Genomic DNA, 24,883 nt, shown 5'->3' with positions numbered 1-24,883 from the left:
CACAAATGGCGTCCACTTTACTATCACCAATGGTAGATTACTACAATGACGAAGAAGAACTTGATAGTGTGGATGAAGACGATGATCGGAGCTTCAGGGGAAGAGACTCAGAGGAAGGTAGAGAACTAGACGACTAGCTGGCAGGCTCCCTGATACTCGGGCTCTGTCTACTCGCTGCGAGTGGGATGGAATGGAAGCACAATCGCACCTCCCAGGCAAACGTTAACCAATTGCCGACACAGAATGCAAGTTATATTGACCTCCCATTATTTTCTCATGTTAAAAAAAATTAATAATTTACAAATATAAGTGTTCTACCTACACTGCCTCTGGCGTTAAAAAAAACTATTTAGCTGTTAAGTGTGACATAAAAGCAGCGAACGGTATGAACGAGATAACAAAGTAAGTAACTAGTTAACACAAGAACACATTACCTCCCTCATCCCCCACTTTGCTGATGGCATTCGGTGGAGTTCCAAGGAGTAGTTGGAACCCGCAGAGTCGAAGCTAACTTCACCTGATGACCACCGAAGAGCGACGATGACTGTCGGCAGCTAGCGTTAACACCACCAGCCTACTAAAGTGTCGTTCACACACGGTGCAGTGTTCGCGAGTATCGACCGACGTTGTCACGGATTTTGACCAGGCTTTTGCGAGCGAGACGTTACATCCAAATTCGGTCAAACAAACGGATTAAAAAAAGGTGTCGATTCGAGCAGAACGCTACCCGACCAGCCAGCAGCACCGTAGCACTGTTAGCTTAGCTAGGAACACAGTGCCAGGTCACAGGCTAAACCCTGCTGTGTCCGGCGCTGCTCTGCCCTTTTCACATCATTCAATGAGACCGAGTTGGAATCGCAGGGAGTGAGAAAGACCGAGGAAAGCGAGGGGGATGACAGCGTTGAAAGGTTAGCTACCGGTGGTTAACGTTAGCTAATCGGCTAATGTAGACTACACACCACCTCTGGGTTGGCTCGTCTTCTGCTTAGCTTTAGCGTTACCTCGCTAACGTTATACTCGACTAGTTGACATGACATTAACCGAGCTAGCTAGCTAATGTGATCCATTAACTTGAGAACGAAAGCTGCCGTGTCAGCTTTGTAGCAACGACTGGGCCTCGCCGTTTCTGTTTCGATCTGTAAGGTAACGAACTAATGGCAGGTTAACATTAGCTTGTGCTAATAAACGAGGCTAATGTAAGTTTGCATATCGCGCACTCGGTACATGTCGTGCCGTTAGCTTGTGAGCCGAACAGTAAGTTGAATTATAGCTACTGGACTGTGCTGCACGACTAGTCAACCAGCCCGTGTTTGTTAATCACACCATGCGGCAAAATGCTTGACATCCAAGGTAACGTTAAAGTCAACTGTGGTGCTAAGTTAGCAGCTACATACCTAACGTTGCCTAATGAGCAGTTACCTTAGTTTTATCCAACGAAACGATTGGAGTGCCAGTTGTATTGGGATGGGTATGTCTCAGGAGGATACACTTCAATATTTCCCTTTGGCTATAAACAGATGAGCGAACATTATGCGGGAGAAGAACGGCCCTTTCACCCTACACTTGTCTGCTGTCGAGTCAACTTGTTGTGTTGGCACGGCTAGTTAGCGTCATGCCACGAAGCTAACGTTAACAGCATAATGCACAATGGATGAAGTGGGTAACCCTGGGTCCCCGGGGTTGCCCAAATGCATGTAACTTTCAGGTGGAGACGGAGACTGCTCTCCTTAAATCTGCAACCTGGTTTGAAATGTTACACTCTGAACGTTTGTCTGTCTTGCTTCTTGTTTTAGATACAGAGGATGCCAGTGAAACAGACCTGGCCAAGCATGATGAGGATGATTATGTGGAAATCAAAGAGCAGTGAGTAACTTGTCATCAAGGACACAGCGCTATTGTCAATTGTACTAGGTTTAACCTTAAAGGGATAGTTCTTTATTTTGTAACTCTTGCCCTATTTGCTACTTACCAATGATGTTGTTGATCGGTGGAGTCCTTTTCTTGACACATATTCCACGCTGTTCCTCATACTAGCTCCAGCTCGTTAGCCACAAACCAGTACAAAGTCAATGGGGTCAAGCTCCTGTCTGTACAAGCTGACTCAAGACAACTGGCTTTCATCAGTATATATTGAGATTAAAAGTGATCAAATTTATTTTCAAGAATACCATGAGTAAATTCATAACCTCACAAATCCAGACACTTAAACTGATCGCATCTACGTTGCACATCGCCTTCAATCTCTGGACCTAAAGGTTTCTCTATGGAGTTAGCCCTGACTGTATACTGGCCATATACATGAGGGTCTACCGGCCAAGTAATTGTGTACTTGATTTCGTTGCAGGATGTATCAAGATAAATTGGCCTCCCTGAAAAGACAATTGCAGCAATTACAAGAAGGTAATGAAGGGAATTTAGTTTTTTCCCCCTGAATCTATGATTGCAACACCCAGTCACACATCATTTGGGATGGGATTTTTCAGGATTTCAGTTTTTAAATGCATAATTCCAAGTAATCTCCATTTCTATTTGTCTTGACATTTTTTCTGCATTGTATTTGATCTTGGGAGTGCTATATTTTGGATGGGAGAGACTAGATGCCACAATGGTGCCTGCATACCCATGCCTTGTGGTCAGATGAAGATGAGCACCGTTAGGATTCTCCATGTGCATACTATGGTCATAGACCCTCTTTCATCTGTGATTGTACTAGACCTAGACTATATTGTACTAGACCTAGACACTTGGCTGGCTAATAACAAAGAGCTATCGTTAGCTAAATAAAGGCTATATTACACCAAGTTGTCTTAATACAAATTGTTATAACTTATAATGTAATTATCAGCAGGTCTAGACTAGAAGCATATATTGAGCTATTTAGTTAATGAAATACAACCATTTGACTGTAGTTAGCAAAGCCAGGATACATAGCATGCTAGTCGCTAACTAGCCGTTACCACTTGGTTCTGAGGCTGTGTTGTATCAAATGGAACATTAAATAATAAAAATCAGTTGACATTAGCTTGCCAACTACAGTCAAGCATTCTAGTGAGTAGTGACTAGCTAGCCACTTGGCTTCAATCATATTAATTAAATGAAAGATTAAGATTAAACTGGACTTTGAAGAAGTCTGTATTCATTGCACACATTGACAATGTCGTCATGCAGTGACACACGCATGCACATCCGTCGTCCTTCCCCCCCCAAGGGCAGCCGGGAGCAGACACGGCAACCTGATCCCCAAGCGGGAATCGAACCCAGGACCTTCTAGCTGTGAGGCGACAGTGTTAACCACTACACCACCATGCTGCATATGCTTCTAGTCCTGATCTGCTGAAAACAACACAAGTTATAACAGTTTGAGACCCGCAAGAAACGTGTAGTAAGACAACTCTGTGTAATATAGCCTTTATTTTCAGATGGGCCCATAAGTTAGCAAATAGTTACCGGTAGCTCATTGTAATTAGCTAAGTGTCTAGGTGTATTACAATCACACTCAAAGAGAGTGTAACTTCCTCTACTGCAATGATGACGGCACACGTTCTTGATATTACTGATTGGATTTATTTCAATCCGAACTGTGAACACATACATGAAATACAATAAATCACAGATCAAACCATAACAACATACATCCATATTATCTCTACTTGTCTCGGAGTGGCACATGTCTTTGCCATGTTGTTAACCCAATGAACTTAACATCAATCCTTGATGCTTAGCAAGCCTTTAGCTAGCACCTGAGCTACATGGCCTGGGCCTACACATACGACACACATTTACGACCCCAAAACGTACCTTATTGGCTGCATGCAATACGAGAGGAAATTAGGGACTGTAGCAGATTCTTCTTGTGGCTGCTACCCGAAAGGACTGTTTATGCCGAAGCGTTCATGTATATAGAGGGATGCGAGCGGTTCTAGAATGTTCAGCTGTGACATCACGAATCACGAACGTTCCAGAATGTTGATGACAGAGCTAATGTTCTAGCCTGTTCTAGCCGGTTCTATTATGACATCATACTTAAACTTAAACTTGAACACGGAGGCAGTTACAGAGAGTCTATGACTGTAGTACACATGTGTTCAAAGCATCCCGACGGGTGTTCGGTCTTCGTCGGACCACAAGACATACTGGTAAACTACAGCGCTTAACCTAACCTATAATGGTATTCATTGTACATATGTCAGCTTGTGCTTAGTTGACATATTATAATGAGAGTTTTCTATTTGTAGGTACATTGCAGGAGTATCAAAAGAGAATGAAAAAGCTGGACCAGCAATACAAAGAAAGACTCCGCAATGCAGGCAAGTTGTATAATGTGGAGAGATTACTTTGTGTTTCACTCGAGTCCTGAAGGCAGCCTGTAGTGATGCACATTCGCAAAAGTGAGTGTAACCCAGGGTCCAGATTCATAACTAGCATAGGAACATAAATAGTTAATGTTAGTAGGTAAGAACTTTCTAGACAGTAAAACATTCTAGGCCCAGACTCCCCAAAACCCCATAGGATTGTGATAATGTAGTCCTGGGATAATATGCACAGGGACGTGCATTAGGATAGAAGGGGAGACTGTAACCCAGGGTTCAGATTCATAATTATCAACGGAACATAAATAGTTCCTGTTTATCTCTGAGCTACCACTTCCTGTTTTACCATGAGGTCCCACTTCCTGTATATAGAATGTAAACCAGCGTATGATGTCATGATAGAAGGTTCTGGAACCTTTGTGATGTCATCCTATGATGTCATATAGAACGTTCCGGAACATCTTGGTTTCATATAAATACAGCTAGCTCTCAAGAAGCCAGTTCTCTTTCTCCTCGACCTCCGAACCAGCAACATCACCCAGACGGACCGGACTAACCAACCGACTGGAACCAACCGTTCATCTTGTGTTATTTTGATATTGTATTTTGTATTTGATTTGATTTAACTTGATATATGGATACAGATATTCTCCTATAAGAATTAGAGGGTAAATGCTACCATTGTATGATGTTATAATAGAACCTTCTAGAACATAGAACCTTCTAGACTGTTTGTGGTGACGTCATAATAGAACCTTCTAGATGACATCTCGGTAATAGCCGAATCACTTCCTGTAAAGAAAACGAGAGTAAAGGGCCAATTCACCTAATAAGGTATTTGCATTCCCTGATACACTAATATAGAGTTACTGATGATAACCTCAGAGACGTCTGAACGAACCCCAATGTGTTGATCCAATCGACCTAGGCCTTGATATCGACCTAACCCTCCCGCAAGGAGAGGTTACTGACCTAATCTAAAAGGGATACTTCAAAGCATAAGTTGTACTTTACGTACGTACGTATGTATTATTACTGTTTATCTAGCGCGCTTTTAATTAAAACACCGGTTATTGTTATAACTCTGCCTCTGGTCTACTATTCTTTTAATTGTGCATATTACTCCTTGTCGCATTCGAACCTAGAACTGTGCCTGTGGCAAATAGCTGTTACTGTTATTAACACAAGTGCTACATGAGCTGCAGTAAATGTGATGACAGTGAGTTGTCATTTTGTTAACCTAAACACTTCTGTTTGCTTCCTTGCCTCTGCAGATCTCTTTCTCCAGCTTGAGGTAAGCATGTTTGATATCATTGACTGTTGCGATTCATGCAACATTGACATTTTGGTTGACTTTTTTCAGGGTGAACATTCTTCTCTTCTCGGGCTCTTTCAATCTCTCCTGCAGACAGAACAGGTGGAGAGGAGCTACATCAAAGAGAAGAAAGCGGCAGTGAAGGAGTTTGACGATAAGAAGGTCGAGCTGAAGGAAAACCTAATTGCTGAGCTGGAGGAAAAAAAGAAGATGATTGAGAACGAGAAATTAACAATGGAGCTGACAGGCGGTAGGGGATCCAGAGCAAGACGAGTCAGGGACTCGCTCTGAAAGAGAGGGATGAAAATAATGGGGGGCGGGGGGGGGGGGGGGGGCTGAGATGAGCAGAGCATATTTATTCTTCCACTGTCGGCCGCATGAGAGTTTTTCTTCTGGCTATGTGTTTATTTATTTTAGGAGGAGAGGAGCAACTTGGAAGACTTTCGACTTGGATAATAATGAGCTTGCCAATTAAAATGGCTCGCTTTTAGATGCATAGAGATCTTTCTTCCCCCTTTTGAATTGTCATTTATGCAAATTGCAATTCTCACCCAAATATTCACTGTTTTAATTTTTTATTAATTAATTAATTAATTTTGGGGGGGGTAGTGATTGATTGGCTTTCATGCTGTGTCACAGAGATATATTTATTTTACGCTGTGCATCGCGGATATATTTCTGTGGTACTATTTTAGTTTTTCCTCCCGTCAGTCAAACGATTGCACTGTTCAGGAACGCTCTTCCCGTGCCGACATGTTACAATTTCCAAATCTTTTCCCAAATCTTTTTCTTTTCACCCCTCATCGCATGGCATTTACCATTCTTTTAACAAAGAAAACCACCACTCTCCTCTAGTCCTAGAATAGAATAAAGGTACTTTATTAATCTTGAGGGAAATTCAGCACCATAGATCCCTCACAATAAACATAAACATGAATTCATTAATTAATTGGAGGCTTGGAGGCATAAAGATTCACTCCAACAACAGCTAGATTTTATTTGGATTATTTAGCAAATGTTTCGATGCGTCATAAATATTATATTTACTATTCAATCAGTTTCCATACTGTTCTTTTTTTTTTTTTATCTTTTTCCCCCTCCTTTTCCCTCCGTTTTCTCCCATCCCAATGTTAGTCGTTATGCCAATTCCTTATGCCAATTCCCAATCCCCTTCCTGGTCGCTGCGCACCTACCCCCTACGGTCGGTCTGGGAGAGTGGAGGCTATCGCATGCTTCCTCCGACACAGGTGTAGCCAATCAACCGCTTCTTTTCACCTGGCAGCGTGGACTCACTGAGAGGGTGTAACGTGTGGAAGGATCACACTACCCCCCTTAGATCCTTTCCTCGCTGAGCAGGCCCCCCGACCGAACTGTAGGAGTCGCTGTTTACAACGACCAGGACCCACCCACCAGCTTTCCCACCCCTAACACTGCCAATTGTGTTAGTATGAACGACCAGCCAAGCTGGTAGCAATGCAGAGAGCTGGGCTCGAACCCAGCATCTCCTGCACTAGTGGCGAGTGCCTTGCCCACTGCGCCACTTAGCCGCCCCCACTGCGCCACTTAGCCGCCCCATACTGTACTTTTTTAAAGTGTAAAAGGTATACAAATATGACAGGAATGATTTAATTGAATGTCTGCAGTTAAAACCTTGCACCAAGTTATTAGTTCACACACAACATTATATTTATATTTCCATCGTATAACGGTGTAAGTAATTTTGACAAATTTGCATTCCAGTTTTACACATTGACAGAGGTTTTATTTCTACATTCATATCGATGTGTCACCATGCATTGATTAATTTATTAAACCACTAATTCTCTCTGTCTTACATAGATTCCATGGAAGTGAAACCTATTATGACCAGGAAGCTAAGAAGACGGCCCAATGATCCAGTGCCCATACCAGACAAACGGAGAAAACCGGCACCAGATATCCTTTACTTACACACTGCCTCTGTGCAGTATGTTGCTTAAAGGCTCAGTCTGTGATCCAAGTGTGAACAAATGGGTAGCCCAGCCACCAACAATGGGAATGGAGACATGCTTTCCTTCTCTAGCTGATTGTATGAGCTCTCGATACAAGGACTAACACTAAAGACGAAGCGTAATTTGTTTTTAAATTGTATTTGGGCGTCTGCACAGTTTTTCTTTACATTGGTAATATTTGCAAATATTGGTGTAAAACAGTCCTACGCATTGTTCTGATTTATGATGGGTTGTCAATGTTCTGCAAGTTGCCATGTGCAAAACAAGCTCTTCAAAAATGTGAATACCCTCCATTTATATGGTAAATATAATTAAGTCAAGATTGGGCCTTTTAATGTGATGATCTGCACGCATGTTCGTTCTGTTATCCAGTAATAGATCATTTGTAAACCATAGTAAGAATTACGCAACAACGTGTTTTACATTGCTTTCCTTAACTCGCCTCACCGCAGTTAAATTATTTGCTAACAGACGAACAGATCCTGGAAGATCTGAGAACACTGAACAAGGTAAATGTTTACCCAAATGATCACATTTATCCTTGCCTTTGTTTAACATATTTTTATCTTGATTAGGAAAAATATATATGTGTGTCTTTTTCACAGTTAAAGTCACCAAAGCGTCCAGGTATGTCGACATTTCCACAATTCCGTTTCCAATTGGTTGTGCATATTGCAAAAACATTAAATTGCTGTATCCATATTTTGAACATTGATTGCCAGCAGGTTTTACATGACCATACTGATCAAGGTGTTTAAACCCACCTGTTCCCCCACCAGTGTCCCCCTCCTCTCCAGAGCACCTCCCCGCCACGCCCATGGAGAACCCCTCGCAGCGCTACGAGGCCCGCATCGAAGAGGGTAAACTCTACTATGACAAAAGATGGTATGTTAAAACAATGCGTGCTTTAACAATTAAAAATAAAAGCAGCCATTGTGCTAAACATTTTCAAATAAAATAGGGATGCTCGATATTGGCTTTTTTACCGATACCGATATTCCGATATTGTCCAACTCTTAATTTCCGATACCGATATCAACCGATACCGATATATGCAGGGTTTCCCCGTCCAAAAAACTTAATAATTTCAGGTAACTAATAATTTCACTGGATATATATAACAAATATTGTTATTGTTTTTTTTTGTTTTTAAACCGATACCGATATTTTCCGATATCACATTTTACTGCCGATATCGGCCGATAATATCGGTCGGCCGATGATATCGGACATCCCTAAAATAAAATTATAAATATAATTAAGAACCATTAACAATGGAACAGGAACAGAGCAGAGAAAATAAAACAATATGTAATATGTAATTAATTCAATCACATAAAGACAAATACTGATTCTGCAAGCCTCAGGTCCTCAGGTAGATCATTCCAAAGCCTGGGCACCCTAATGGCAAAAGACCCACCACATTTAGGAGGCCCCAGCCAGGGTTCCGAGTCTCGACGGGCTCATTATGGGGTTAAGAGATCAGACATGTAACTAGAGGCTTCGCCCCAGCTGTGCTTTAAAAAGTAATTAGTAACGTTTAAAAATCTTCTAAAACTAACAGACAAACAAGGAAGAGATGCTAAAGTAGGACTGATGTGACTAACGCTACATATTTCTGTACCCATTAGAATTCCCGCTGGGTTGTTGTAGAGACGTGAGATATGTTTGAGGCAAGAATAGAGAGTTGCAGTCATCTAAATGAGAGGAGATAAAGGCATGAATAACTTCTAACTTATTAATATCATATTGGCCCGCCATCGAGGGCGAAGCAGGACCTGTTCATCAAATTTCAGGTCAGAGTCACAAAAATAACTACCTGGGTTTAGAACGCATTGCAGTGGGTGTCCAGTAGTGCACTAGTGTATTACCTAATGGAATGAATAGCATAAAATAAGCATTGCAAGAACACAGACTTGGCCCAAGGTTATAAAGTGGTGTAGTGTGCAAAGCCTGAAGTGACCGTGAACCAGGGTTGTGAAAATGTTCAGTAGTAGCGTAAACCTCTCCAAATGCCACTCTGGTAAATATCTTTGTGGTAATACATAGAAAATCCGTAACAGTAATTGGGTTTATAGTAAGTTCAACTGGGTGGTTGTGGGGGGCTTGTAGTATGGCTGTTGGCCACTAGATGGCCACAGAGTAATACTAATATACAACTTGGAGCGACTGAATGGGTTAATGTGAGGCTTGATAGGTTTGGTGCTACAGTATAGGTCTTCAAAACCTTTGAAACAATTTTAGTGGGTATTCTTCTTTCTAGAATGTGGAATCCGGTCTATAGTAATGTTTTATACTTGAAATCAAAGAAGGGAAAAGTGACAGTTTGCCACTAGCAGCCACCATAGGAAAATCACATTCAAAGACGGTGACTGAAGTCAATACGGTGCTGTGATTCCACTGTAATGCAGGAGCAGAGCCCAGAGTGGGACATGCACCCATTTATATTAGGGATGCACGATAATTATCGGGCCGATAATTATCGGGCCGATATCAGCAATTATGACGTCATCCCGATAAACCCGATAACGTTATTGATAGCTCCGATAATATATAATAACTTTTTTGGTTAAAAGAAATCCGGTGTGGGTTGATTTGGATGAAGGGCGCTTGTTTTTATTATAGCCTCCTCCCGTTTTGCCAGTACTGTGGTACGACTGACAGCGTGTGGTTTAGGAACGGAGTTTTTCACAAATCCAGCGCTCCCTTTCTTGGCTGTGACGTAGTCACGTTACATTCGGAGGCAGACAGTCGATCTGCCAATTACGTCCCACCGCTTGCACCCACCTCTTCTTCTTACCACCAATCAGAAGCTCTCGTTCGTTTATTTACCTCCGGATTGTCGGCCATTATTCTACTCGGAGCTCAGGCTAATAACGTTAGCTCCCCGCCAGCCACATTGACAAGTACCAGCGCTTATACATTACTGGCAAATGTCTTGTTGCACTTGTGGCAACAAGCGTTGTCAGCATCGACTTTAGTAAAATAGACCCAGACTTTTGAACGTTCGTTCTGTCCGTCATGATGAGAGCAGAGCTGTCTGTACTCGGCAGCACCCGTGTGTGTGTGTGTGTGTGTGTGTGTGTGTGTGCGCGCGCGAGAGAGAGAGAGAGAGAGAGAGAGAGTGTGAGAGAGAGAAAACAGCCCGCTCCTCGCGCAGGCAGAGACACCGAGGCAGGAGAGATATAGAAAACGGCCAACAAGATTAGTTTGCGACGTTTAAATTCCTCAAAAAAAAAAACATAATTTCTCGAGTACAGATAGCAGTACCGATGACGTCGGAGCTTATAAATACAAAGAAAATTTGATCCAAAAAATATATATATATACATTTAAAAAAAAAGATTATAATACAATAAATATCGCTATCGGCTTGAGGAGCATAAAGTTATCGTGTCAAAAAATCAATATTGTGCATCCCTAATTTATATGCCTTTTGTGAAATGTGCTCCTTGGTGATATCGGCCTCTGATTTGTAAAGAAGGTGAGGTGAGGGAGCCGGCCCTGTCTTTAAGACCAGGGCCCTCATTCATCAACGTTGCGTACGCACAGATATGTGCTTAACCCGTGTGTACGACCATTTCTACGCAAAGTGTGGGATTTATCAATTTGAACTTGTGCTTGACTTTGTGCGTATATTTAAGCACAGGTCGGACCATGCGTATGTGGCACCCAGCGGTAGAATATGGGGACTGCAGACGGACGGCATAGCTCTCATCAGTTGCATGCATTAGTTTCAACGTGGAAATAAGCTTGACTGACGTGTTCTGTATGACCCCCGTAATTCATTATAGTTCATTGTGAAATAGCGATAGTAGTGTAATTATTATCAAACCCTAAATAGCATGTGGAATAGGTCTTTCTCTCCGAATGAATGCAGCATATGGTTTATATATAGCGTTATCGGATGCACTGACTGCGCTCGCAGGAACTGTTTTCAGAGATAGCATCAGATAGGGATGAATGAATGAATGACGGGCAGTCTAATTGCAGAGAGAACATAATATTAACTAGAGTCCACTACCCGAGACACCTCCTTCATTTGTACTGCAATTTGGGACCCAAATTGGAGCTATAAGCTTAAAAGCTTTTCCGTGCTTATTTGAGAAGGGTCCAGCTGCAGAGCCGGAGAGACAGACAACAGAGAGACAGACAGACAGACAGACACTGTTCCAGTGTGTGTGTGTGTGTGACTACTAGTCTCCTAGTAGAGACTCCCCCCCCCCTCTGGACCACCTCCTAGTAGAGACCCCCCCCCCCCCCCCCCCGCTCTGGACCACCTCCTAGTAGAGACTCCCCCCCCCCCCCCCCCCCCTCTGGACCACCTCCTAGTAGAGACTGTACGACCGGCTGCAATGAGGAGGGGGAATTGCAACCACCGCAAGCAAAACTTAACCCTTTCACTGCAGTACACGGCTGTAACCAGAAAAGTCAAGTCATTAATCCTCATCTTCGTCTTCTTCCTAGAGACTAGGAGGTGGTCCAGGGGGGGGGGGGGGGGGGGAGTCTCTACTAGGAGGTGGTCCAGAGGGGGGGGGGGAGACGCTGAGTCTCTACTAGGAGACTAGTAGTCACACGCACACACACACACACACACACACACACACACACACACACACTGTGGAACAGTGTCTGTCAAATCAAATCAAATTTATTTATAAGGTCTGTCTGTCTGTCTCTCTGCTGTCTGTCTCTCTGCTGTCTCTCTCAAAATAGTATAAGTGCTATCTTGGCCCTGAGAGCGTTGCTCTCCGGCTCTGCAGCTGGACCCTTCTCAAATCAGCACGAAAAAAGCTATAAGCTTATAAAACGATTTAATATGCTAAACTTCGTTTTAAATTCTTTAATTCACATTTGTTTATTTCATAAAGATTTTCCCGACATAATGCTACCTGCCCCGACCAGATCCGTGACTCTGTTGTGATACAGATTAATTATCTACTCAGAAAGCTTAAAAAAACGATTTAATATACTAAACTTAATTTTAAATTATTTAATTCACATTTGTTTATTTCATAAAGATTTTCCCGACATAATGCTACCTGCCCCGACCAGATCCGTGACTCTGTTGCGATACAGATTAATTATCTACCCAGAATAGTATATAAAGTGGCTATCTTTTATGCTGTAGATCACTGCTGGTACGTGTGTGCAGAACCTTTATTTCAGCGGGGACTGTACGTATTTATTTGACGTTACTGTACAATATATGTGTGTATTAAAAGACTGAGCTGTCTTTTATTGTAATATAATAATAATTATTAATATTAAAAATAAATGAAGAAATGCATTCTTATTCCAGCATGCATTAATGACACCAACGGGCAACGGCAAAACAGTGGTTAATGGTCTTTATTAGTGTTTGCGGTGTCCAGGCAGCAATGGTCTTTTAGGAAGTTAATAGATATAATATCCGACGTCACCATGTACAACACGCTTCCCTCGGCTTAGTCCACTTTTCCACATTTCATGGGGGTGGCCCATTACCGTATATGGTTAATCGGGGCGGTTCTGGTATGCAAATACTTAAAACGGTGCACAAGCTCCAGCTTAGGAGCAAGGTGATATTTATCAAGACAGGTGTGCGTAGGACCTGTGTACGCACGTGTGATAAATCCCGTTTTTTTTGTGCGTGCACACATTCTAAATTCTGTGCTTAAGAACGAAAATAGAATACTTTCTAAGAAAACTTGATAAATGAGGGCCCTGGTCTCTCTCTCTGACCAGTGCAGCAGGTAGTGGCCCTGTCTTTAAGGCCAGGGCCCTCATTCATCAATAGTGTGCGTAGAACATTTCTATTTCCACACGTAAGCACGGAATGTAGAACTAGTGTACGCACAGGGAAGTCGGGATTCATCACACGGTGCGTAAGCAGGCTCTATGCTCCTCCGTGTTGATGAATACCACTTTGTTCTACCGTCAATGCTCGTGCATGATTATCCATATATGGTCATGAAAATAAGGAAACACCCCCCATGGGATGTGAAATAATGGACTGACCCGAGCGGGACTCTGAGAAACTCCACGAAGATTGTTCACTGCTGTCGAACCAAGAAGACACTATCGCGTATTATGATTTATGGGATAAATAAAAGGCGGACTTGTAAACGGTTATGTCAGATATCAACGGCTCCCTAAGACCATTGCTGCAATTCTGCCTGGACAGCTCAAAATACTAATAAAGACCGTTCGTTGACCACTGTTTGGCGTTGGTTGTGTGTCATTATAACCGTGCTGTAATATGAATGCCTTTATTAGTTGTGTTCGATTGGCTATATGATTTTTAGAGGCATCTATTTTGTTGTCGGCTAATAAAGACCGCGCTGGAATATGACTGCCTTTTCCCGTGTTGTTTGATTAATACCCACGGATTAAAGTTCTCCTCAATTCTATTCCAAATCGCGATGGATCTCCCGTCAATTTTCTACCTGCTGCATATGATTTCTAGAGGCATACTACAATCTATTTTGATGTCAGTATTGGGTAGCCTATATAAACAATATAATACGAGAGCATATACAAGAACAATGAATCTCACTGCATGTATGATAGCCTGCCTTTCAATACATGAACTTGAATTCCATCATGTTTGTGTGCGGGACTCACAAGGCTGTTGTCACAATGGGTGGTACCGGTGTACAGTAATAATAACAGTCCACACAATATCACGATCCATGCCATAGCCTATGTTCCATTAGGACATGATCTGTGACTACAAATGTTCTAGAATGTTTGATTAAGATATCATACTCTGACAGCATGCCTATGAGCAACAAAAACGCGAACTTGAATCCCATCATATAGTCTGTCCACTATCTGCATGGTGTCATTGCAATGCGTTTTCTATTCTTTCTTGTACAGTAAAAAGGGGGAAGAACACTATATTCATATGACTTATTCTGCTTACAGCTTCGAAATTCCACTTGTTTCGTTTAACGTAAAGCCTTTTAAATATAATCAAAACGTTCCCGTGTTTCGGCGGTCTGTGCGCAAAATAATAACGAGTTGAGCTTTATGATTTATGATGAATTGAAAATGGGGGACCCTGATGTAAACAGGACGAAAGTTGGTCTGCATCCCCAATTAACAATTGTATGTACTGAGCTGTACTGTACTGTACCCATTCTGCAATCTGTTAATAAACTTTTCAATCAATCAAGCTACGCGGAGCGCAGTCAGTCAGTAGCCTACACCCTGTATATTCCGATAACGCTATATAAACCATGCTGCATTCATTCTGAGAGAAAGATCTATTATTCCAAATGCTATTTATAGGGTTTTGACCATAATTACACTACTGTTGCTATTTTACAATGAACTATAATTAACTACGGTTCGTACAGAACATGCCAGTGTTATTATGCACAGAAGCTCATTTCCTTGTTGTAATAATATATTCTACCACTGGGCGCTAGGTACGCCAGGTCTGAACTGTGCGTAGATGTAAGCACGAAGTCAAGTTGAAATTGATGAATCCCACTCTTTGCTTAGAAATGATCGTACGCACAGGGTAAGCACAGATCTGTGCGTAGAACACGTTGATGAATGAGGGCCCAGGTCTCTCTCTCTCTGACCAGTGCTAGAGCAGGTAGTGGCCCTGTCTTTAACTCATTCAGCGCCAGTCACGATGATAGTCGGGTTAACTTGCCATCGCTTGAGCGCTAATCACGAGTATAGTCGAGTTTTAATCGTTATTTCTTTTATCCATCCAGCCTGATGTTATCGTTTGGGAATGGGTCTGAGCTTGCAAAAGGGCAAATACCGCCGCCTACGCCTTCCAGCTGGTATTGCACTCCAGTAGATTCTTTTCTGGCACGATCCGAGCTGTGCAGGCAGGGTTTAAATACTCAGGCGAGGTAGGCCTCAACAACGATGGTATTGAACAGTAACCCCGCCCGCCCGTCATTGTGTAACGGTCGGTAATGTGGTACGAACCTCCACAAGCAGTATTTGGAATGGCGATCAGATAATTGGATTATTTCTTCAGATACAAGGTAAGAACACTATAATAAATTTGATTGTTGATCTGATATTTATTTCTACCCCGATCGACGCTGTCTCTGTGTGTGTAAGGGTGGCTGTGTGCCGTTGGTGGCAGGAGGGGGGGAGCTCCACAGTCCAGGGCTCTTTTCATTCTTGCATGAGGAAGGATAATAATGATGATCTAGCGTTAATTTCGGATGATTTGATAATCGGGCGAAAAAATTACAACGTGTTTTGTGTATTCCACTAAAGGGCTATTAACTCATCTTTACCTAGGGGTTACTAGAGATCACCAAAACTATACTCGTATTCAAAACGGTATGAAACGGAAATGTACCGATGAAATAACAATCGGTTTTGTACATGTTGACTGGAAGCAACTCCCTGATAATCGACGGGTGTATTAGACCCATAGCTATAATTTAAGATATATTTTAAGCACTCGCAAATCTCGCAGTCCCCCCCCATTGATTAAAGCGGTGGCGTTCTAGCGCCATCTCGCGGATTAAGCTCCGGCGCTGAATGAGTTAAGGCCAGGTCTCTCTCTCTGACCAGTGCTAGAGCAGGTAGTAGCCCTGTCTTTAAGGCCAGGTCTCTCTCTGACCAGTGCTAGAACAGGTAGTAGCCCTGTCTTTAAGGCCAGGTCTCTCTCTCTGACCAGCGCTAGAGCACGTAGTAGCCCTGTCTTTAAGGCCAGGTCTCTCTCTGACCAGTGCTAGAACAGGTAGTAGCCCTGTCTTTAAGGCCAGGTCTCTCTCTCTGACCAGCGCTAGAGCACGTAGTAGCCCTGTCTTTAAGGCCAGGTCTCTCTCTGACCAGTGCTAGAGCAGGTAGTAGCCCTGTCTTTAAGGCCAGGTCTCTCTCTGACCAGGTAGAGCAGGTAGTAGCGGGGGGAAGCAATCTTTAAAGACCCCCGGGAGAGAAATGCACCACATTACTTCACGGTGGTTCATTAATGATCCAAATGTTGTGCTCGTCAGTCTCTTCCCTCTGGGCAATTCTATCCTCTGACAGTTTGGTGCTGGTTAGAGAAACAAAGAACAGGGTTTTTTGTTGTGACACTGCTGTTGGATTATTCATTTAGCCAGCGTCATCTCAGGGGGATTCTATGTTATTCAAGTGGGTGAAATTATATATAATTAAATTCCAGGCTGCACTAATAACTTTCCACTGGTCGCTCTCTGTACACAACACATATTGAATTAAGTGTGTGTGTGTGTGTTTTTTTTTTTTTTATAAATTTTTGCCAGGTACCACAAGAGCCAGGCCATCTACCTGGAATCCAAGGACAATACCAAGATCAGCTGTGTCATCAGTTCTGTGGGCACCAATGAGGTGAGCCTCCTCCCATACCATGCCCTGTGTTAATGCAAAACACGGGAGAGAGATGCTGGCCACTGGAGGAGGAACAACGGGCTCAGGGTTGTCCGAGGTGTAGGCTACTTACATTCTTGATGCTAGAACTCTCCAAATAGCCCATGGCCCATCACGACAATAGTACATGCACTGGCAGTCTAAATACATTTGCTTTGGATGGAGATCTATGAGTAGCAGAGGACTAGTGTTTGTTTTTATGTTGGGTTTTTCTTTATTACTATTTAAACCATTTAGCAAATTTCAAACTGAACTTAAATTTTTTTTTTATTATTATTTCTTAAACTATATTTTTGCACTCTTGATGTATAGCAGGGCTATTCAACTAAATTGTTCAGGGGGCCACATTGTCAGAAACCCAAGGGGCCAGGGGCCGGACTGCCACGGCGCCTCCCCGTGCTATGAATATATGTACACTTGACACAACACGCAACCACATTTTCACAACTTTTATTTAACTACATTGCAAAAGTAGTATACTTTTCAAAAAAAGTGCTTCATTTATGTGCCACATCTCCTGCAAAAAGTGCTTCATTTATGACTGTGCAACAACTGCAACATCTCCTCTTCAACGTTTCAATATAAAAATAAAATAAAAAACAAACAAGTGCACGATGTGCATCTGAACATTCTAACATCAACACTTGAACAAAAAACACATTTATAGTGCAGCTGAGCTTATGAAAAAGTGCTTCATGTCTGTGCAACAACAGCAAATCACAGCATCTTATTAGCACTTATTGTCCACTCTTAACTCTCAAACATCAAGGGGGGTGGGGGGCAGACAGGCCTAGCCTACATACACACATCTAATGAGAGAGATTGCACTTCTTTGACTGGGCAATGGCAGAGAAAGAGGCTATGGGCTGGGCGATAAAACGATAACGATAACTATCGCGATAAATTATTTCCTCGAAATAAACATGAAACGTGGTCGCAAAGTTTCGATATATCGATTTCCAAGCTTGGCTCCGTTCAGCCTCGGCTCAGCACACTCACTAACAACAACCAACGTTACGTGATGACGTGCATACGCACAACAGCTAACAACCAATCAGTGAAGGAGATGGCCGAGAGCGAACGAGATCCGGAAGGAGACCCAGAGGTACTAGGACTCACTCAACAACAAGGCTTGCTAGGCTAATTAGCTTGCACGGCGTTGTTTTATATATTTACGTGCCGAGTATGTGTGTTTTGAATTCTGAGGCCACGTTTAAGTAGTGTGGGGTATACAGTGGACGTCGTTTCAATATATTGTGGCGGAAGAGAGTATTTTAGTGTCATATTTAGCACATTGTCATGGAATACACCGCTTATAAACAACAGGCTGGCTAGGATAACTAGCTTGCACGGCACTGTTTTATATATTTACATGCCGAATATGTGTGTTGTTTTGAATTCTGAGGCCACGTTTAAGTAGTGTGGGGTATACAGTGGACGTCGTTTCAATATATTGTGGCGGAAGAGAGTTTTAGTGTCATATTTATTGTCATGAGATACTCCGCTTGTCGGCTACTGCTAACGTGCGCGGACTGATGACGACATCAACTCGACTTGAGACATTCGCAGCAGCATAAGAAGTTAATTAAACTTGACAGACATATCGACGATAATTATCGATATCGAATTATATGAAAATAATTTAATAATTTTATCGCAATAACGTTTTTGGTCATATCGCCCAGCCCTAGTTCATAGGAAGTGAGGGCTACCCGCAAACAGTGATGCAAATGCTCATTTGTCAAGGAGGCACGGTTGCTTGTTTTAATGGCATTCATGTGAGAGAAACTGGATTCACAGGTGTATGTTGAGCCAAACATTGTTAGCACAGATATTGCCAGCGTTTTTATTTTGGGGAATGTGTTGATATGAATACACTTTATCCAAAATGTTGTGGTGGATTCATTCTCATGTGCCTGCTTCAGAGCAGATGATGCTTGCATGTCAATTATTTCAAGTTGCAGGAGACCTTCATCAATGTGAAGTGATGCAAGGAACTCTTGTCCTTTTGTGGAAATAGCAGCTACATTGGCAAATGGGTTGCTTACAAAATGCATCAATTCTCTGGGCATGTCAAATTCATCAAATCGACTTGCAAAGTTTTCCCTCAATTTATCAATGAAATCTGTCATTAATTGAGTGACTTTTGGCTTGACTTTACTTGTTGATGACTTGACAAAGTTACAAAGTGTGGGAAAGTGGAGCATTCAGTCAGTGAGATCAGATGAGAAAAGAACTAGTTTAGTTTGAAATGCATTATGCATTATTTTTTTTACTTTATGATCAAGTTTCCACACAGCCCAATGCCTGATGCTGCACGGCGGCAGTTTAAACAACAACAACATTATTATTGTCCCTTACCTTAGATGCGCCGCGCCTGCTGCATGCATCCCACAACTTCATCTTTTCCATTCATTCATTCCAGATAGGGCCATGGAGAGGCATTGGGTCTCATTCTCCAAGGACTTACGACAAAAAGGGATTTCTCTTAGGGCCATTTGAGACCTTTTCGGGAGGATTTTGGGATTCACCAACCGCCCCAATAAAACATATATAATAAATATTATATTATAATATATTGTCTATATTCATGTCTTGCCCGAAAAGGTCTCAAATGGCCCTAAGAGAAAGCCCTTTTTGTCGTAAGTCCGTTGGAGAATGAGACCCATTGTTATTGACATCATCTTCATCAATGCCATCAGCCCTGGAAACATCGAATCCCTCTGCCATTTCGCGCGGACTGGTTGCATTCATTCATCAGTGGTCTGTTTTGATTTGCACTTCCTGGTTTGCGGAGCTGGAGTCCCGCCCTATCCTGCCTCTGATTGGCCTACCCGTAATGTTTTGGCCTAACTTTACCCAATCGTGATTTCACGTGCAGGAAGGAGAGCTCAGAGCGTTCTTTTTCTTCTGTCTTTTGGGTGCATGGCACTGCACATACCGCCACGGCGCCACCTACCTTCCCAGACGATGTTTAACATGCTATTTTACCAGCGCTTTGCGCTTTCTTTCTTTTGGAAATCTTCCGCGGGCCGGTCCAAATTGCTTGGCGGGCCGGATCTGGCTCGCGGGCCGCCAGTTGAATAGCCCTGATGTATAGCATACTTACATTCACGTTTGTTTTTATTATCGTCAATTTGCAAGTTGTTTGGAAGAGCAAGGCATAGCACAAGGAATAACACGAGGAATACATTTTGTATAAATTTTTTCTTTTTATCTAATTAATCGATTAATTGTTTCAATAATCGATATCAATCGACTATCAAAATACTCATTAGTTGAAGCCATAGTTGTGATTGGAGCATTAAGGAAAGTGGGCGGAGCTTGAGATGGATCAATCAACCAATTCAGTATGTAGATACAATGTGTAGAACACAAAGAATTTGCTCACTAAATTGCGAATGATTGAGTATTCATTCTCAGATATTTATTTATAGGTTGGATAGGACAAACCTCATTCCAAAAAGCGTTTCAGTTGTTTGAGGGAGACCCATTTCCTGAATTGATTTGACTTGGAAATGATTGGACTTCTAACGTGATGATATTACTTGGCATTAGTACAGGACATGAGAGCACAGGGGAGGGGTTGCTTGCTGCCTTGGGGTCAGCGTTTTAGGAAAGAGGGCAACCTAGTTATCCCATCCAAAATGAAGCATTAGTTTCACTGCAGTGACCTGGATCACTATTGGATCACTAGGGACGACTAGTGACCTTGAACGCAGATCCACTATTACGGTTAAGGTGCTTTCTCATAAACTGAGTGTGGTAGAAAGAATAATGGCAGATGGTAGCGAGACATCCATAATTCATCCTCTCTATAACCATATTGAAGGATTCTTTTAATCTGGTCTTTTCTTGTTCCCCTTCCTCAGATCTGGGTGAGGAAGACGAGCGACAGCACAAAGATGAGGATCTACCTAGGGCAGCTACAGAGAGGAGCGTTTGTCATCCGCCGTCGGTCGGCTGCGTGAAACATTGCCCCGTCTCTCCCTCCATCCATCCGTAAACCTCCCTGTGTCAGTTACTTCTCCATTGATTTTGACATGCGGCCTCCTCACCATCATCATAAACACACATGCGGGACATAAACACGTGTGTGCGTACTGTCATGCCTGAGAATACCTCTAAAACTATGACCTGTTGTCCTGGCCAATCGGGATCGACAATCCAGAGGGTGGGAGGACACCTCAGAACTCTCACACACACTTTTTAATTTAAAGAATTATCTTTTCATTTTGTGTTGATTCACAGTCAAGGTAGCCACAACCTCAGTCTTTTTTTCTCTCTCCCTCGCTCCTCACGTGGACATTCTGATGTTGCATACCATCACATCTCCTCTTTGTCTACACCATGCAGTTGGATTTGGACCTTCTAAAATATAATTTTCTTATGAACAAGGCTGTGCTTGTATAGCAGAGTAGGCTGGCCTGAAGTCTACTGGTAGCAAGCCTACTATCTCCCCCGTCAAAAGCCTACTGGCAGCAAGCCTACTATCTCCCCCGGCCAAGAGGCAGGGATTTTTGGTGTGGGGGGGGGGGTTGGTGTTCTTCTGGCTGACCGATAGATGTTTGGCTTTCCATACAGGAGTCCTGGGTAGATGTTTGGCTTTCCATGCAGGAGTCCTGGGCTGAATCCAGATGTGTTGAAGGACCATTCTAATCTAATTTTGACATTTCACCATTACCAAGATAGCCCCCGTTTTTAACAGATTTTGTGTTCATAGGTGTATATGCAGTGTTGTTTGATATCAGCTAACCTTACTAAATACCATTCACACTCCCATTGATGTTGAAAAGGGGTGGAAAATGTAAGACAAAAAAGTATTTTTTTTGTGTCTACTTTTTCTCCCCATTTTTCTATTTTTCTCCCGTCCCCAATTTCGTATTGTCCAATTCTACCCTCCCCTGTCTCGAACGTTGTTAGGCCATGCCTCCCACAAGCCGGCTGCAATGTGGATGAAGCCTTGCATCACGTGTCCCCTCCGGTACTTGAGGAGGCAGCCGTCGCATCTTTTCACCTGCACAGCGTGATCTCTCAGCGGCGAGGGTCTGCGTGGGAGGGACACGCCGCCCTCGTCGCTTCCTGATTCTACTGCGCAGGCGCACCAACCGACCTGTAGGAGTCGCTGTCCACAACGTCCGATCCCCACCCACCAGCTTCCCACCCCCTAATACTGCCAATTGTATTAGTATGAACGACCAGCCAAGCTGGTAGCAACGCAGATAGCTGGGCTCGAACCCAGCATCTCCTGCGTTGGTGGCGAGCGCCTTGCCCACTGCGCCACCTAGCCGCCGTAGACAAAAAAGTTTTGAAAGTCACTAGGCATAGGTAATTCACCCTTGTGAAAACCTCTAAGTTGTATGTTTTTGCTAAAGTTATTGTGTTACTCCACTACAAGCTATTAAAAATCTGAATGGCTTGTAGTAGAGTGTACAGTATTTGGTTTTCGCAAAGGTAATTTACCTATGTCTAGTGACTTTCAAAACAACTTTCAAGTCTCATTATTATATTACTATTAGTATTTTCCACCCCTTTTCAACATCAATGGCACTGTGAATGGCGTTTTAGTATGTTAAGCGTAGATCAGCTAAAACACACTGTATACACCTACAAACACAACATTTAGTTAAAGACCAGGGCAAACTCCGGTAATGACAAGAAGTTAGAATTAGACTGGTTTGGTCATTTTAAGTTTTGTCCATGGATGCTGCATCCAAGTCACCTACAAGACTGTCTATTGTTGATTTGTAACCACTGAACAAGTTTTCTGATAGAGTTTCTGGTATTTTTGTCAAACATTGTTGCTGCTTTCCATCTGCCTAAGATTGCATCGGCTCTTGAGGATGAAGGGACAAGGAAGTGGTTGGAGTTTGGATGGCATGGTCATGGCTTGAAGACAATATGCATTCTGTTGAACTTGACTTTCTCTTAGAAAATTCTTAGAGAAAAAGAAAAGATTATCTCTATTTTAGGGTGGGGTGTGATGTCTTCAGTGAGGTTGAGGGTTAAGGTTTATAAACATGTTGGGTAAGGATTAGGACTAGTTCAACGAAAAGCAGATTGCTCATATCCATGACCGGATGGCATCCTCTCTACTGCTCAGTGAAGATTGTTTACTTTTCTTGTAATAGCAACCACACTGTCCATAATGTCCGCACAGCGCTGTTATTAAAGGTCACATACTGTATTATACTCTAACTGTAGGTCTCTGAGGTCTCCAAAACATGTCCTCAAAGTTTTCTTTAGCTGAGAATTCACTCAGATTATGCATTCTAGCATGCCTCTATACCCCTCTGTTTCAGTCGTGTTCTGGATGGGCTGTTTCTGTGTTTGCAGCGTTAAATGGGCTGTGGTTTCCCCCCATGCTGCACTCTGGAGCTGCAGGGCTTCCGGTGTAGGTAACGGATGTGTTCGGGGTCCGTTCTTCAGTTGAGTCACATAGCAAACGCCAAGACGTTTCTCACACTGTACCAAAGATCATTGGCTGTATGGCCTCAGGTGATGGCATTCAAATTGGCAAGCTAGCAGAAATGCATAACGCTGGGGCCTTTGTCTTTATTTGCGCCTGTGAACCCCTGTACTAGTTTAACACAAACTAACAAATTCTAGTGATAAAGACAAGTGTTTATTTTTTGTAACGTTAATTCCATTCGTTCCACCATTTCACATTGGCTAGTTCTGTCACTCAATGACAGATTTGACGTGATTGCCATAAACCCACGTACAGCCAATGCTCTTTGGAATTCAGATCAAACTGTCAAACTAGGAGTTGCAGATCAAATATGTATTAAGATCCAGCAATTCCATATCCTATTTCTGGTGTCAAATGTTGTCGAACTTATTTTAGTGAACCGTTTAGGTGGAAAAGGAATTTTTACAAGCAAGCCACCATCTTGGAAAACACACAGAAGTTAAAGACGGCCCACTCCACTTCACGTAGGAGGGAAAGGCAAATCTGAAAGGCTTGTGCAAACGGGCTGTGTGAAAATCCGACTGGGTTGTCTTATTTCACAGTTTGTGTTGGTAGGACCATCAGAGACGCAAATGTATGTGCACAAGCACGGAAACGGTAATTTTTTCATAATATGTGACCTTTAATTTAAGTAATGGATGCTACATTTCATACATTTACTACATCTGATAATGTGTCTGAGGAACCAATGTGTTAACCTTCAATTTCTTTATTTGAATTTTTTTTTTTTAATGTTTAGATTTTGTATCTTTATTGTCATTAAATGTGTACTGATCCATAAGTGGATGATCTGGTTTGGCTCAACAGTATTTGCACATGGGAGATGAGGTTTGCTGTATGTTGATTTGTTGTGTGTTCCACTTATTAAAGCTGTTTTCTGCCTTTTATTACTTCCTTTACTTTGTATATAAGACATATTTTCAAATTGTATTCATCACAAAAACACACTGGGCAGACGAACTGTCCTTATCTAACAGGAACTAGCTTTCCTATGTTTTGCAGGAAAATTATTGTTGAAGCAATATTTCATGAAGTATGATTCATAGGTGTGTGGCTGCCACCACCCACATGCTTACACACTTCTGGACTCTACAGTATATCATTCTGCCCTCCCAATTAGTTACTAGTAATGTATATTGTGCAGATTACTGTTGATGTATATGGTACTGATTACTGGTGATGTATATGGTACTGGTGAACTGGTGTATATGATACTGATTACTGGTGAATTGATGTATATGGTACTGATTACTGGTGATGTATAGGGTACGTATTACTGGTGAATTGATGTATATGGTACTGATTACTGGTGATGTATAGGGTACGTATTACTGGTGAATTGATGTATATGGTACTGATTACTGGTGATGTATAGGGTACGTATTACTGGTGATGTATAGTACTGATTACTGGTGATGTATAGTACTTCTTCTTCTGG

The 24,883-nt window shown here is 42.4% G+C and overlaps 1 protein-coding gene across 1 annotated transcript; it reads left to right on the top strand.

The window, feature by feature from the left end:
• Nucleotides 1-24,330, top strand: suds3 (SDS3 homolog, SIN3A corepressor complex component). Its single transcript, XM_084321824.1, has 12 exons — nucleotides 1-117; nucleotides 1,794-1,863; nucleotides 2,345-2,400; nucleotides 4,236-4,307; nucleotides 5,585-5,604; nucleotides 5,719-5,875; nucleotides 7,465-7,560; nucleotides 8,064-8,125; nucleotides 8,222-8,243; nucleotides 8,396-8,501; nucleotides 16,850-16,934; nucleotides 20,846-24,330. The coding sequence occupies exons 1-12, from the start codon at nucleotides 6-8 to the stop codon at nucleotides 20,942-20,944; spliced, it is 957 nt and encodes a 318-aa protein (XP_084177950.1). The 5' UTR covers nucleotides 1-5; the 3' UTR covers nucleotides 20,945-24,330.
• Nucleotides 24,331-24,883: the final 553 nt, after the last annotated feature.

This window comes from Notolepis coatsorum (genome assembly GCF_963971535.1).
Source record: "Notolepis coatsorum genome assembly, chromosome: 1".
Classification (NCBI taxonomy): Eukaryota; Metazoa; Chordata; class Actinopteri; order Aulopiformes; family Paralepididae; genus Notolepis; species Notolepis coatsorum.
Note: the sequence above shows the minus strand (reverse complement) of the source record. Positions and strands in the feature narration are given on the sequence as shown.